Below are 16,606 nucleotides of genomic sequence, written 5' to 3'. Positions count from 1 at the left end.
GTTTATTGATAACAGAATCAGAAATAAATGCAGTATTTTCTTCCATGTCATGTAATATAGTTATAATTTACCATAAAGACAAAAGATTGTATATTTATTGTTTTATCTTTGTTTTCACAGGTCCCCCAGACTCTCTTGTAGAGCCTGATTCTCAGATACACTAAGTATGTTTTTCACTATTCTGGCACTATACCTGGGCCTTAAATTGGGCATGTTACATTTACACTCACCTACAGGCCATTGCCCAGAATGGTGTAAAGCGGCTTTGCGGTAAATGAGATTCATACCCTTAATTTTTAGTTTTTTCTGCCTTTTTATATACCCTCCCCATTTCTTCACACATACATAAAGAAGGTGTTTTCTCTTCCAGTTCAATCATGTTATGAGTATAGTCAATTGTTTTGTCCTAACAGCACTTGGAGTGGGTGGAGGGTATTGAGATTCCTTCTTTTGACCTGGCAGTACACTCATCACAGCAGGTGGGAAAGGTTTTATATTGCCTCACATTACCTGTATTATACTTTCACTGGACAGGTGAAGGATGTTTTCTCTTCAGGCCTGATAGACTCAAGTGCTAGTTTTAACGGGAAGATGGAGGTCTATTTTTTATGTCTCTTTAGCCTCACTGATATCTTTTCCTTTTGGGAAGAGGAGGAAAGGAGGAAGAATATCTTAATGATTCCTACACTTGTCTTTCCTTTGTCCTCTCTGCCAGGCAGCTTTCCCCCCTGAAGGCTAACAGTTCCCTCCAGTGGTTGGCTACTGTGATGTATTCACCCATTATATCCACTGTCTTCAACACCCAGCTCCAAAATAAATGGAATTAATTATTTTAAAAAGTAACCCTGAAGTTGCATGCATTAGCTTCACAAGTGACCACACAGTTATATCATCTAAGTCTTCACTCTTCCCTCCCCCCATCCCATATGTCTTCCTGGGGTGATCTCATCTTAACGCTGAGCCCAATCTTGCCAACAGTACCAAACATAGCACTTACTACCAGGTATAGTACCCTGGAAGCCAATGGATTAGATACTTGACCCCACTAATTCCCCTTTGGATTGCTCCAGCACCACAAAGGGTACTTAATACTGTCCTAAATGGGCAGTTAAGGATCCCCTCAGCATGGGGGAATTCTTGGCTGAAATGGAGGGCATGTTGGGGGCTGGATGAAGTATGTCAGAGCATGCTGCACTCCACTGATCCCTGCTGGCATAGTGGCCTCAGAGGGTTGTTAAAACCTGGTGCAATTTAGAAATGTCTTGAGGCTGCTCTAAGTTACAGTGGCTGAACCAGGATTGGGGGGCTGGACAGGAAGCATACCTTTGCCTTCTCCATTTCATGGACTCCAAGTACTGTCCCAGCACATCTGAGGACTCAGCCCAATGAGACTATGCCCATCAGTAAGGATTAGTCCCAGTACTAAGTGTTTGCAGACTCAGGCTCGTATATTCTAAACTTACTGAGACAGAGACTCAAACTTTGTCTGTTTGATAAAGCACCATGTACATCTATGGCACTATATATGAGCAATAAATAACAGAATAATTATTTTGAGTTTGGGTGCATCTTATAATAATTAGCTGATTTAAATATAGATATTTATTTCCTGGGTATTGTACTATATATGCTTACTTTTAGGCCTTCTGGCTAAGGCAAAGTGTACTATTGATTTAATATCTGAGACATCCTTATCTTGGGGGCTGTATTCTGCCCTGACAGGTTAATTGACTTGATGCTCTAATGATCTATAATATTGTACAGCATGTATAGAACAGCTATGTTTTTGTCTGCTTGCGAAAATGTAATATAGCTGTGTGATAATGTTAATATGATCTTTCTGGTACAATGTAGCCAAGGTATAGGTTAACAGTGAAGCATTATGTAAGTCAAAGGCATAGCATGCTGATGTAGGTGCTCAACATACTAATCAAGTACAAGTTAGCTTGCCACATTCTGTAAATATTGGTTTTTGTGCTGGTGTTCTAGTCATTCCACTCACCTGCTATTTTGAGAAAACACCATACTGAACAGTCTATTGGCTGGGTTGTGCAAATCTATCATACTGTAGCTATTCAATGCATTGAGTGCATCTCTGATGCATAAAGCCATAGGACAGATGCTCTCAGTACAACTTAACTGTTCTTGCTCAGTCATCAGGAAGTTGGTTTTATACAGCCAGCTGTTATTACTATCCCCAGAACAGAGATGATCATATTCTTTAAAATTATATTCATCTTAGAATTGAGGCTACATTTTTGATTTAAATCTCTTTATGTTCACTTGACTGTATATGATTAAGGCTATGATTGTGGCACAGAGATCACAGTGTTCACAGTAATTGGGAGTTTAAATACAGTCCATGGCCCCCATAGGGGGTCTGGGCTCAGGTCCATACTCCAGGTGTTGTGACCTGGCCCGGTCTCTGTCTATGCAGAGAGGGGGATGCCCCAAATGTGATTGGCACTCTGACTACATGGGCCATTTCACAACACCTGGGACCTGCGAGGTGGAGCTGCCACTGCAGGTTGAGTGTGAGGCAGGCTTGCTGTCTGACTCCTACCCACCCCCACCTCCTGTCAAACCCCCGCTATCTCTCTTTCCCTGACTTATCATTTTTCCTTGCACCACTGCCATGAAATTTATTAACATGACAAAATCATAGCCCTATATCTGATACATATACACACTATGTGGACTTCATAGACCATGATATAGAGAACCCACCAAAGCACAAAGAAACATCTGAGCTGCATGTAGTTTAAAAGTGTCTGTGAATGAGTTATACAATTGTTCTCAATGCGTAGCAAAGCAGCATACTATTGTGCTGCTGAACATGATTCAGGAACAAAAATTAAAATGCATACAAATATTTACTTTACAGTCTGACTTGAAGTGTAACTATCACTGTATTTACCAGAGCAGGTTGGTTAGAGGTGATTGCTATTGTGTTGTACCTTGTCGAACCCTAGATGTCTGTAGAATTTACAGGTAATGCTCAGTAATGAATGTTTACGAGCACATTGTTGCTTTTGAAATAGGGCAGATTGCTAGCAATCTGTTTTGTCTTATGATCATTTCTTTGTCAAGTGAAGCTCAGAAAAGCTTTGTGGAGTATGGGTCTTTAGTATAGTGGTTCACCTGTGTAGATGAATACATAGTCTTTCTAGTTTTCTAATCTCCTAGGGAAACAAAGCTGTATTTATCTCAGCAGTGGTTGTAAAGTAATCTTAGTCCATTCTATGAATGAATTGCAATGCTTAACTAATAAAGGAGAATCATCTGAAAGTTTACTTTATATGCTTTATCTCCTACAGAATGATATCACTCCATTACATGTTGCATCGAAGAGAGGAAATGCTAATATGGTCAAACTCTTACTTGATCGAGGAGCTAAAATCGATGCCAAAACAAGGGTAAGATTAAATGTGAATGATCTGGATGGTATTATTTACAGGTTTATCCTTTTGGCATGTATGTTTGTAAATGAATGAAAACATTCACTTACTTGGCAAACTTTGGTGAGAGTACAGAATTATCTTTAGTTTTTATACAGTCATTGCAAGTGGACGCTAGTGTGTTACCTCTCATTCAAATAATATTCTAAACACCTTGTTTATGTTAAAGCTCAGAGCTAACTTCCATGCGGGCAAAGCAATGCCTGTCTTATCTCTGGTATCTCATGAAGGCTACTTCTAGGTGGATCATTTGGAGGCATGAATAATTACACCTACCAATGAGTGAACCCTGAAAGTGTCGTCTTCTATTCAGCTTATAGATGCACCCCAGAATTTGAGTGGTGGAGGAGCCCCATCTCCTGTAACTTTCCCAGCCCCCATAACTGCAACAGCATAGCTTCTCCGTGTGCTCTCAGAACTCTTGAGGGAGACTTGTCAGTTCTCTCCTGTTGCCTGCAAAAATCTTTGTTGGGGGTTATAGAAACCTTCTCCCCACACTTTACATAGAAATCTCCCCTCACCCCCATGGGGTGAAATGTGTTCGGTTAACATCCCTCAAGTATGGAATTTTTCTTTTATCCATTGAACATGTAAAGCACAGACACAGTATTGTCGATTTGTCTCACCTCTGCCCCGGAGGGGCTACCTCATAAAAAGAGAGGGTAGTTTGTCTTCATGTCCCATTCGGTGTTTAGCTGCTTTGCTGAAATTGCCAGCAAGGGTGCCAGATGTGGCAGTAGTTTTTGCGAGGTAGACACCTGTCCACCAAGGATATAGACTGATCTAGGAGATCAGAGCATTTAGGTATATACCACTGAACAGCTATCAGATGATAATCGTATTTAAAAACTGATTGAGGCAGGTGCTTGGGTAATTTATTTATTCAATTAGCAAGAAGTAATTTACAGAGTAAACAGAACTGATGCTGCTGCAATCTTGCCTGGCTGTTTTCTCTGCCTCACTCTCTGCAGTTGCTTGTTTGTGTTCATGAGAGAGGATCTCTGAGAGTGAACAGGAAGTGTGGCAACAGTGTGACCTACAAGATGTTTGAAAACTTGACTCTTCCTTGTCCACCATTCCTCTGATTCCTCACTGAAAAAATTCAAACCAGTACAATGATTTAACTTAAGAACATCTTTTATGTAGTTATTACAGTATCAACAGCTTTCAATTAGTTTTTTGTATGTTTTAACAGTCTTACAGATCTACTGCAAAGTGTGTTTAGGCACATTCATGTCTTTAGCTGACTGTTCATTCTCTGTCACATATTCAGAAACAGGATCAATTCATTAAGTTTTGTTCTTCTTGGATATCTGTTTATTTTCTTTCTCAGTTGCATTCTCAGTTACTGTTAGCAGATATTTGTTATTTCTTTGTAAAATGTTTCCACTTTCTCTGATCAGTGAATATGAATGAGGTGATATTTCTTTAATCAGTGTAGCTTGTTCTGGTTCATGTCCATCTCACCATATTCTACCAGAGTCTTAGTTGTTGGTTTTTTTTAACTGTGGTAAATGTTATGTGCTTCTGTTATAATTTTGTATCTGTTTTATCTTATCTCTTCGCCCAGGTCACAGGAATTATTTATCATCCTTTGGTTATATCTCATGCCTGATCATTGAATATGTGTGTACATCCGTTTTATAGAAGTTTTGCTGGTGATTTCTCACATGGCAGCTCTGCAGATGTGGGGTGCTAAATATGGATTTTTACTTGCAATGATTACTGTTTTGAGCAAGTTATTTTTATACAGTCTCCACATTCTGTTTATTTGTTAGCTTTTTGGTATATATGAGTCATATGTCATATGTTGAAATTCATGTTTTACCAATGTCCTACAATTCCCTTTTCTTGAGCTGTAGTCCATTGTCACAGTCCTTGGATTCATGACATGCAAACATAGATTTACTGTACCTGGTCGTAATTAGAAATATGATGTCCTCAAGGGTCACCACTGTATGATCAGATGGTCACATTTTCCCAGGGCAAACAAATTCCTTTGGACTTTAGCCCATAGAACTGCGGATTGTTCATTTGGTATTGTAAGTTCTTTCCATTGTGCATCTCAGTACCTCAGACAAATTCTACAGTTACTCACTGTTCAACTATGGCCAAAATACTACTTCTCCAGCACTTCTTTTTTGCTTCATCACAGCAAAGTGCCCATCATGTATTCTTTCCAATATTTCTTCTCATCACTATGGAAATTATTATTTTTTAAACTTCATGTACAGTTCAAATAGCTGTTTAAACCTTTTCCAGGTTTCATCAGTTATCCCCATAACTTTTAAGATGGTGAGAGATTAACACTTTGAGGTCACACAGGCTCGTCAGCAGCCACTTTAATCTGACCCTTCTTCCTTGTTGTAGCTACCGTCATTTTCATAAAACATTTGAAACCTGGTGGTTGTTTTCCTGGATTCGCCTGTGCTCCATGCTTTTCTCTTCCAGTACCATGTTGTATTTCAGCAATAACTGACAGATTTTTAGGGTCATTTATTTAGTTAACTAACAACCAGGGATGTGATAGTAATTCCCTCTGCCCCTTTCCTTTTTCCTGTTCCTGACCACTCCTGAGTCTCAGGGTATGTCTTCACTGCACAGCTAACCTGGGCTCTTACCTGGGTTTTGGCCCTAACCCCTGTATTATCACACAGAAAAACCCCTGAGTTGGGTTTAGAAGCAGGGGTTGGGCTATATTATCCAGCTGAGATTAGGGGACGGGTATAGCGCATGCTGGAGCCCATCTACTTTGCAGCGAGGATGCAGGCAAAAATTACTTGAATGCTAATAGTCCTCCAGTGCCTTTCCACAATTCCCCCCAAAGGACCCAGTGAATGGGGAAAGAATCCAAAAACACCTCAGCACAAAGAACTTAGGGACATGCCCCAGACGCACAGCAATGCAGAAACAGTGAGGACATAGTAACGTAGGTAAGGCTTTGCTATGGGAACAATCACACCCAGGCTAGGCTTACCCAGGTGCCAGTCACCAGCTTAACTGTGCGGTAAAGACACACCATCAAAGAGCTACCAAACTGGGTGAAGTTTGGGGACATTTTTCATTTTTGGCTTAACCAGTGCAATTTGCCCATTCCCCAGTACACCCTCAATACTCTTAAAAAGAAAGGAATTAGTAGGATTGGCTTAGCTTATCCTGATCATGCCAGGCTGCTTGAAACACTCCTCATTTCACCGGCAGCCCAATTTCTAGCAATTAGTAATTGAGTGAGCGTTTTGCATCTGGAGATGCTGACTCATCTAGACAAGAACTAACATCTTGTGGTCTGAACAATACATGGCTCTGCAGAGGGGAGCAGTAGACTGAAGATAATTTATGAAATAATTTATTTATGAAAATAATATTTAAATATTTGACAAAAATGGGAGAGATCAGAGAGGCAAAGAATAGAGGTAGATTGGGAAAATATAAAAAGAGAAGAGGCGATAAGAGGAATATATAGCGGGTGGAAGGAAAAACCAGTTCAGAAGCAAAATGCCTGCCTAGTTCCCAGGCTGAATAACATCTAATTTTATGGATATAATGCTCTCCCTACTACCCCCTACTACATTGCAAGACAATGTATCTCTGTCATCTTTACAGTTACTTTACTTTTTCCCAGGAGCTACCCTTTGGTAATGTCCTATATTCAGTACAGCCATATAAGTATGTTGGGCAACAAAGACTTCAGTCGTCGTCTTCTTTTGTATAACAATATGCCCAGTATTGGAGGTTGTGTGTTTGAATGGAAAAGGATGGTCAAGACTGTATCAGGTGATTCCTGGCATCACCCATTTATGCAAATGTTTCATGAAGGAGAGAGAATGTAGAATACAGTCACAATTGCATATTATTCATTTAAAAAAAATTCCTTCTCTCTGGCAGAAATGTTTAAGTAATTGAGGAGGTTTGTGGGTGAAGAGGAGTGAGGCTACTAGAGAGAGTATCAGACCATAAGAAACCCTACAAAGAAAAATACCAGAAATTTCATAAACACAAGTTACAGTTCTCCAGGAACACTGATAGTTGAGCAGGATTCAGTGCACTTTTTTACTCTGACTCAGTTAAATTTGGCCTTTGCCGTAGTTACCACTGCATCCTATTGTAGAAATGCTTCTTATGAAATACAAAATACCATTTAAAAGGCAAATAACAAGGTTTTTGTTTGTTAAACATATACATAAATATTCGGAAATCGGGTACAAATTCCAGGTCCTTGTTTCCCCTTCAACAGTTTTGTAAGTCAGCTTTGTAGCAGCAGAAGTTAGTGTATATTATTGGCCATATCCTGGTCCCACTGACATCAGTGGGACCAGGCTTTGCTCCTTCGTGTTATGTCGGTCAGATTTAGCAATTTGGATGTCATTTTGGGAGCTGTGCATATAATCCACTGCATATGGCACAGCAAGTGTATATTCCATAGTATCTGCTTTCATGTTTCACAAAACACACTTGTTTTCTAGAGATGTGTGAACAGGTTTAGGTAAAATAAGAACCTTCAGCCACAACGTATGAAGAATTTGAACTAAATCTTTCTTGAGGTTTGAATAAGTTCAGATAACATTGTCCATTCATTATTCATTTCCATGAGTGTTTCATTTGCTGCTATTAGATGGTACTAGAAGCCGCTGTGCTAAAATACTGTAAGAAAGGGCTAAATCCAGATCCCACTGAAGTAATTTTAATTGACTTCAGTGAAACCAGGATTTGGTCATCCTGATCAGAAGTAGGAATTAATGGAACTCCATCAAAACTGCTCCACTATTGAAAACTCAAGAGGGTCACATAATATTTAAGCATGCCGACTTTTGGGTCATTATCCAAAATGAACCTCTGAATGTTTTGAGGTTTTCTCATCATTACCATTATTTCCCTAGTTTGGTTGCTCCAGTTATAATCCTTTTGTTTGTGTTAAATGGTTGCTTTTACTCCCCCCACCTCTTTTGCATAACATGCAGCAGCAGGTTTCTGATTTCTGTGCTGAATTCTCAAGCATCTTTGTCAGTAAATAAGAATTATTGTCATGCTAAGCCCTACCTAGGCACTGCTATGTGAATGCCTATCAAGGGCAACTTTTACAACGTAGTTTGTAAATAACATTCTGAATGAAGATTAGTTAATACCTCATGTAACTCATTTATTGAACATTGCCCTAATGATTTCTCCCCCATCTGTCTTCCAGAATAGATTTTAACAAATAAAGCATACTTAGTGAGGTTGATTAAATTAGCTTGACTTACTTTGGCTGTCTGATACTGCATGTGTCAAACTGAATTTGTGTATGTAGCACACAGCAAACACATTTTACCCTGGATTAGCAAAGAAGTACTTGTAATCTTTATTCAATGATTAGCAGTTAAATCAAAGGCCAGCACTCATATCTACATGAAAACATACTGTACATGCCATTTTAAGATCTATCTGATGATATGTAATCTGCTGCATAGAACCTGCATAAGAAATAACAGTGTACAGTAACAACATGAATAACGTGTTTGTTATACCATATGTATTTTGAATATATGAGAGGAGCAAATCTTATCACTCTCCCTTCCTTTGCAGCATTGAAGGTGTGGTTTGCAGTAGAGCGCAGTTGTTTGCAATGGGATAAAGAATACAGGATGGTTGGAACAGGCCTAGGGGGCAGTGGATATGCTGCTACATGAATCCACATGCTTAGAGGGGAGTTAGGTAGCCAAGAGGGTTAATACAGCCCTGAAGCTGCAGTGGCTACTACATAGCCGATCCTTTGTGGGGAGGAGTCCTTCTACCCCAATTCCAGTGGAATTCACCTGTGCACAGCGCATGTACTAAGGTTGTAGGCAGGTTCTAAGATTCATCTCAAAGTGTTTTAAACATGCGCAGAATAATTGTACAATGCGTACAATACATAATGTTTCAGCTATATAACGTTGAGTGCTAACTGATGGCTGGAACTGAAAAACAAACAAGTAGGCCCAGTCCTTGCATCTGGTCACACTGTGTTTGGTGCAGGACCCGAGTAGGGGTAAAAGTGTCTGTAAGACACCATGATGCCCCCGGTCATGAGATTAATCGGAGGCTGGTCTGGTCCCCAGTGCAGCTTTCAGGTCTGCTCTAAGATATACCCAGCTGCAGCCCTCAAAGGTTTGTTTTGTAGCCAAGGAGTGTTGGAGTACAGGAGGGTTCTGGCTGTGTCAAGAGGAATTGGAATAAGCAGCTCTGTGCCACTAGAAGATTCTGCTATGCAAGGGGGCTCCTCAGCTGGTCAGTTAGGCTAGCTAAGTCTGCTTTATCGTGTTGTTAGATGCTGGAGAACCTGCAGTTGCAGGGGCACCCCATTTTGGGACGGGGAGAGAGGCACCAGGGAAGCAGAGAAGAACTAGCTCTGTTCTTCAGTCTTCCTCCATATTAGATGAGAGTTGAGCATCCCTGGAGCTGAGACTGGATGCTGGATGCTGGAAGCATGTCTGGGGGGCAGTGGGATTAACAGTAGTGTAATTGAGATCAGAGTCTGGCCCAGTGATAGAGGTTAAAAATGATCTGTGAAGCTCCAGTGCAGTGGTTATAAATCTTACTTAATGTTATTTTCTGCAGACAGTTTATTTTTATTATAGATAGATAGATGGATAGATAGAGAAAAATAATTTTAAGAGGCTAAAGAAAGAGAAGCAGCCGCTGCGATGGTGTGTGCTCCTGTTGTTGAAATCCTGTATCTCAGTGCAATTCTTCCTACTCTCCTACTGGCATTGTAGGAGTTCCTCTCCAGGTTCTCTAGAGGGGTAGATAATACAGATGATATGATTTATCATGTCAGTGCATACTTAGACAGTCCTTAATCTGCATATTATTGTCATTATCATTTGTAATGTTTTTTCTGAGCCATTGCAGACTATCATATCAACAGGAGTTTGCATCCTAATACATGTGATATATTTATGCTTCACATATGATATTGAGCATGCACAATAAATAAGAAAACTAGAATCCTTGTGACATATGCAATACAGCCTTGCTGAGTGTACAACAGACACTTTTTATCACAATATCTCACTTTATCATAAACCCTTAATCTAAACTCCATACATATTAGAAACAGCAGCCTGCACATTTTGTGTTTTTATTCACTTATTCTCTAACGTAGCACTTAAAAAAAAAAACGTTCACTCCCAGTCCTTGATGTCTTTTCAGTACAAAACATTTTTGTAGCCAAATTCTCTCTCTGACAAATGGAGTTTCAGTGTACAGTGGGAATTCTGACAAACTCTTCACAATATTTGCATTACTGCAGCAAGCAGTGTTATAGACCCACTGCCTCAAACATGTATCTAAATTCCATCCTAATACAATTTTGTGCTAATGCATGCAATATGGACCAAATCAAGCCCTGGCTGATTCAGCCAGGCTGCCTGCTGCCTTCTTTTCCACAGGAATCCTCTTGGCAAGGGACAGGATTCCACAGCTTACTTGGCTGCTTTTCTGGGGCCCAATTCAATTTTCATTAAAATCAGTGGAATGAAAATTGTATGCACACCGTTATCTGGGGCCCGTATTTTCTGCTGAACCAGCCTGGGGTCTTGACATGTCCCTAGTTCTCAGAACTTGTTCTTCTGGAGACATAATTCATTATCAGGTGGGCCTCCTAGTGCGCACTGCGTGCTGTAGATGGATCCTACCTGGCCTCATCCATCAGAGGGAGAAAAAGCTCTCTATATTCTTAACTCCTGTGCCTCCTCATCATATGGGATGTTAGCCCTTTCTGGTACACCACAATTTAGGGATGATAGGGAAATCCAGTAGTTATGAAAATTGAGACTGATGGGACAGCTACTGTTTACTACTTGAAAGTATTTCTCAAATGCTGCAATTCTGTAATTGCTGTAGAGTCCACTGTTGTTAAATGCACTTTCTACATTTCATATTGTGAGGCAGTGCCTTTGTTATCTGCCATTTAATTTCCAGAATTACAAAGTAATCGTGCATAGGTTTTGTTAATATTAGCCCTTCAGATGTGTTTTTCCATTGTGAGTATATATTCACATGTAGTAGATAACTCCTTATTGTCAATAAAATGTATTTCATATAATTTAAAAAAAATAATGATAGAATTCTCTAAAGCCCACTGGATAGTGTATTTCTATCTTCTAGGGATGATCATTATCATGTAGTAAAGTTAGGGTGTATGGAGGAATCAGGCCGTGGCTCCAGGAATAAATGTATGCAATATACACATTTCCAGAATAGGAACTAACTTACAGCAACTTAACTTCCTTAAAATATCAACAACATTGCTACTCAGCTTCCATTTCCCTTCCATATTTCTGCCTGATTGACTATGTATACCGCACATACCCCGGATTCCCTCCCTTATACCATTGTGGTTGTATTTGAATGAGTTTTCCAGCTGGTGATGTGTCCTAGAATGCAACAGTGCTCTAGTGGAGTAAGAATCTGGAAGATGTTCCCAACCCCATGAAATAAAAAATGTCTCATTGGTACATTTTGTGCTTAAACTGCTTCGGTGTCCTTTTAAATAGCCTGGCTTGAAATGCCTAGAGAATATGGTGATTGGCACTATATACATACCTAAGACAGCTAGATAAAGTGACAACTAAATTCCATGTTCCTTGGTTCTTGTTTACAGCTATTTAGCTAGCAGGTGTTGGTGAATTTCATTTCCCTTTCACTGTATGTTTTAGGGTGGATGCTACTTTTGTACCATTGGTTACTTGCCTGATTACTTTATACATTATGTTCTATTCCAGTGAAACTGCTGGTATGGTAGGGGTGGTCAATTTCATTTCCCCTTTCACTGTACATTTTAGGGTGGATGCTACTTTTGTACTGTTGGTTACTTTACACATGATGTTCTTGCCCAGTGAAACTGCTGGTATGGTAGGGGTGTGATACTTCTGAGCAACATTTTGGTAAAGCTACATTATAAACATTTGCTAGCAGATGATAAAGTTACAGTTTATGGCTATTTAATATCTCTTTCCTATAACCGTGGTTATACATCACAATGCAATACAACTTTATTTTGTATAGCATCTTCCATACAAACTGTGTCCCCAACTGCTTTAGAGAATTAAATAACACAAGAAAGCAGATAGTGTATGGTATAAATTACAGAAATCATGGTAAGCTAAGGATATCTTGGGACAAATCCTGTTGCCTTTACACATGCAAATAGTCCTTTGAATCCTCCTCCAGGCTGTCAGTGACAAATTCTCATTGACTTCATCAGGAACAAAATCAGCTCCATCCATCAACTTAAATGGAAGCACTTGCACAAATAAGGCAAGCAGAGGTTGGAGTAGTATTGTGGAAAAATTAAAGTATTCAAATTTGTCGCCAAATACAAAGGGCCCAGACAGTTAGGGATTGTAAGGCTCTCTGAATTTAAGATTAAGTTAGATAAGTTTATGGAGGGAATGGTTTAATGGTAAAACATAGTTGTCAAGGAAAACCAAGCAATGGTAGGTAAATAGCAAAATGGCTAAAAGGGGTCAGGATGGAGACTCTTGCCTATATGCTCGGGGTCTTACTGATCGCCATATTTGGGGTCGGGAAGGAATTTTCCTCCAGGGCAGATTGGCTGAGCCTCTGGAGGTTTTTCGCCTTCCTCCGCAGCATGGGGCAGGGATCTCTAGCAGGAGGGTCTCTGCCGATTGAGGTCACTAATAACAGGATTGGGGACTTCAGCAGCAGAGTCCAGGGAAGGGGCGGGGACGGTTTTATGGCCTGCAGCGTGCAGGGGGTCAGACCAGATGATCATAATGGTCCCTTCTGACCTTAAAGTCTATGAGTCTATGAGTCTATGAATTACAGCTAACTCCTGGGCTGCCACTTACTCTGAGCAGATCATAAATTGATGATTTAGCTTAGAGAAATAAATTAAGAAATGTCAAGGAAGAAATTAAATGATTACATGTGAGAAAAAGTTTCAAGCAATAACTACTTATCTTAATGGTTCTAAGATGTGTGAATAGCACAGCACCTTTACATTTGTGTGTTAAATTCTTTGAGGTAATAATCAGTTTTATGAAACTGTTGTAACATATTTTTAGTCAATACAATCTATATGCATTTTGGGATGGTATTTATTAGACGGTGAAAAAAGACTCCTTCATTTATTGTACAGTATATAAAATGATAATACTTATTTTTCTGACTTTTTTGATAATTTAATTATATCTTTGTTATAGGAAAAGCTCCACTGAAGTATTTAGTGCATATGCAGTATACATGCTATGCTGCTCCATCTCCTGTTGATTTGTTTTGGTTATATCAAATAAGAAGGTTTGATATGACTGAAAATGCTTTATTTTTCTTTTCTATTTTTCTGGAAGCCATGACATTATTATTTGTAACAGGCGTAATATCATGTGGCACTGAAAAAGTCAGTGCTGACTTTACTCTGAATTGCTTAAGGCAAATACAGTATGTTCCATCCTAGTATTCAGTGCACAAGACAGATTATTTAAACATTGTAAGCAGGGTACAGGTCAAGGAATAATCAAATCAATTTGTAAAAACCCTGTAAATCTCAGAAGATGTCATCATCTTATTTAAGGAAGGTATTTTTAAATGAAAACAACTAGTGCTGGGCAAATGAGTGTGTGATAGAATTAAAAAAACTGCCCCAAAAAAGGGAATAAGTTTAGACTGACTTGCTCAACCAGTCATATAACCTCAAGGCTCCTATCTACGCTATAAAAGATAGATGATAGTTTAAACCCAATTTTACAACATTTTGCTCAGGGAGTGTGGACCAGTCAAAAGCAAATTTAAGCCATTTTATAATACCATTTTCAAGTCTAAATAATGCGTTTTTCAAAATGGGAATCACACACATTTACCTGGTCCACACTGACCAAATCATGGACCTGATTTTCTAAAATGTGTACATGTCAAAAATCCATGTGCATGGAATGCCTAACTTGTACATGAAATTACCACATTTGGACACACGTCTTAGGAAGTGGAAGGCTGTTTGTGTATGCCGTCATGGTAAATGCATGCACAAATTAGGTGTGAAATTGTATGTGCAGTTTTAGAAAATCACACACAAAGGGTCTTTAGTTTAAACCCATCATGTGCTGAGCCTATTTTTAAAAATAAGTTCAGCGAACACAGATTTATGTAGTATAGCTGAGGTCTGAATTACAAATTGACCATACAGTTCTGCTGTCATCCTAGATATATACATGCAAGAGCTGGATACATAATGAAAACATAAAGAATATTCTGTTTGAAAATATCATGTCATTTGGGGAATAAATTATTCAAGGAATGTTATTTGATCTGTTGTATTAATTATTCATTACGTTCATATTGTTAACAACACTCAAAAACTCAATGCAATAATGCATACTTAAAATATGAACAATATCTGAAAGTAACGGTTTATAATTCTTGTGTTCAATAGGACGGGTTGACACCTCTCCACTGTGGAGCAAGAAGTGGGCATGAACAGGTTGTGAAAATGCTGCTTGATCGTGGGGCCCCCATTCTATCCAAAACCAAGGTAAATGGTATTGTGCACCCGTTGGCTAGAATAATCTTTGAAGATTCTCTGGATGTAATTATGTATATCTTAGATAGATTACGTTTCTTGTGATAATTGTCCAGCTTCATAACTACTATTTAAAGTAACTGTGTTGGAGACCCTCAAAACTGAGTGTAGTTTGTAGTGTGCTTATGTGCATGTATCAAACAGTATGTGTTGTTCATGGACATTTAATTGAGATATTTTTGCATACAGGAAAAAGATTCCTTCTCAGCAAAAAGAGCAATATGATATATACTGGTCCTCAGAATTCAGATGACTAGAAAACATTTGCTTCCATGGGACTGTTCTGTACTGCACACATACAGACTATGTCTTTAACTTGTTTCAAAGGTACCACAGGGATAAAAGATAAAAATGTAGTAATGTCTCTTTGCAGAGGCTGCTGTAATTTGCAGAGCTCTTGGTTCATTACCGAGTTCTTCCATTTCCTATCTCTACACTTTGTCAGAGCATAGCAAATACATTGCTATCATTCCATAAGGCTGTGCGTGGAAATTTCAAATCATCTTCATTGGAGTGGGCAGCCTACTTCAAATGCAGGGGTTCCCATTAAAAAGTTAGCATTTGCCAACCCTTGCTATACAGTGGCAACTCAAGCACCAGAGTTCTCTCTGATTTTAAGTCAAAGCATAGTAACTGATTTTTTAATGACACCACTGTACGTCTCCTCCTCCCCTCCTCCTTTGGGTGGGGGGAGGAGAGGGGAGGGGAGAGAGAGAGAGAGAGACCTTTGTTTCCTCCTTTTAGAGTAGATATACTTGGGTGGAGAAACCTGTCATGAAAAATCCTGATGTACTAGTGCAGCTTGTTGGAGCCCCTCTCACAGGATCCCTTATACACAAACCTTTCTCCCTACATGCCATGCCCCAGCGCATTTACTGCTTCTGTCTTCTCCTAACCTGTCTTATTCTCTCTCCCTCCTCTTTTACTTGCCTCTAGAAGTTTTGGGGTTTGGGGTTTCCTTGATTTTTATTTTTAATAATTTAAGTTTTTCTTGTTGACCTGTTTTGCTTCCGCTGGGATATATCTGGCACATGGCCTGGGCTAGGGTGCCACCTTCTGTCTGCTCCCCGAGACAATTGCACATGTGCTATCATGGCTAATCTGATGTGAGCAGAGGAGAGGTCCTGCACATCCTCTAGATGTGGAATTTTTATTGACTCCCAAAGCCCTAGGCTTCCAGCCCTGTATATAGGAGTCCCTCCCATTGCTAGTTACAGTAGGGTCTGCTGCATGAGTCGGTAGGAACACAGCCAGCTTCAAGGAGCCCTCTGCAGCTTTACCTGGGGAAAGGCCGGGCAGCTTTCCTGATGCACACTTTTCTCCTCTACCGAGTGCCTCTTCTCCTCAGGATTAGTTTGACCCACCTTTCAGGGGCTCTTCCCAATCACTAGTGGCTCTTTGATTTGTTTAATGTAAACAACTTTTATACCCCCATTGCTTTGTTTTTCCATCATAATAATACAATGACTCTTCTGAGGAATTTTATCACTTTTTTGTGGTGTAAATTGCCAGTTCTTGTCATTATCCTGAAATTGAACTAGCTTTTGGAATACTAGTTCAGTAGTTCTTTAATCTTTTCCTTTTTCCAGGG

The 16,606-nt window shown here is 39.5% G+C and overlaps 1 protein-coding gene across 28 annotated transcripts in view; it reads left to right on the top strand.

Moving 5' to 3' along the window:
* Positions 1–16,606, top strand: part of ANK3 (ankyrin 3) — a 548,316-nt gene that overhangs the window by 374,826 nt on the left and 156,884 nt on the right. For all 28 annotated transcript variants that reach the window (XM_065553406.1, XM_065553396.1, XM_065553399.1 and 25 more), the window contains 2 exons: positions 3,318–3,416; positions 14,869–14,967. In XM_065553406.1, coding sequence (XP_065409478.1) covers positions 3,318–3,416; positions 14,869–14,967 — 198 coding nt within the window. The remainder of the gene's footprint in view (positions 1–3,317; positions 3,417–14,868; positions 14,968–16,606) is intronic.

The sequence above is a fragment of the Chrysemys picta genome, chromosome 7 (assembly GCF_011386835.1).
Source record: "Chrysemys picta bellii isolate R12L10 chromosome 7, ASM1138683v2, whole genome shotgun sequence".
In the NCBI taxonomy this organism is placed as follows: Eukaryota; Metazoa; Chordata; order Testudines; family Emydidae; genus Chrysemys; species Chrysemys picta.
This window is presented reverse-complemented; position numbering and strand designations above follow the sequence as displayed.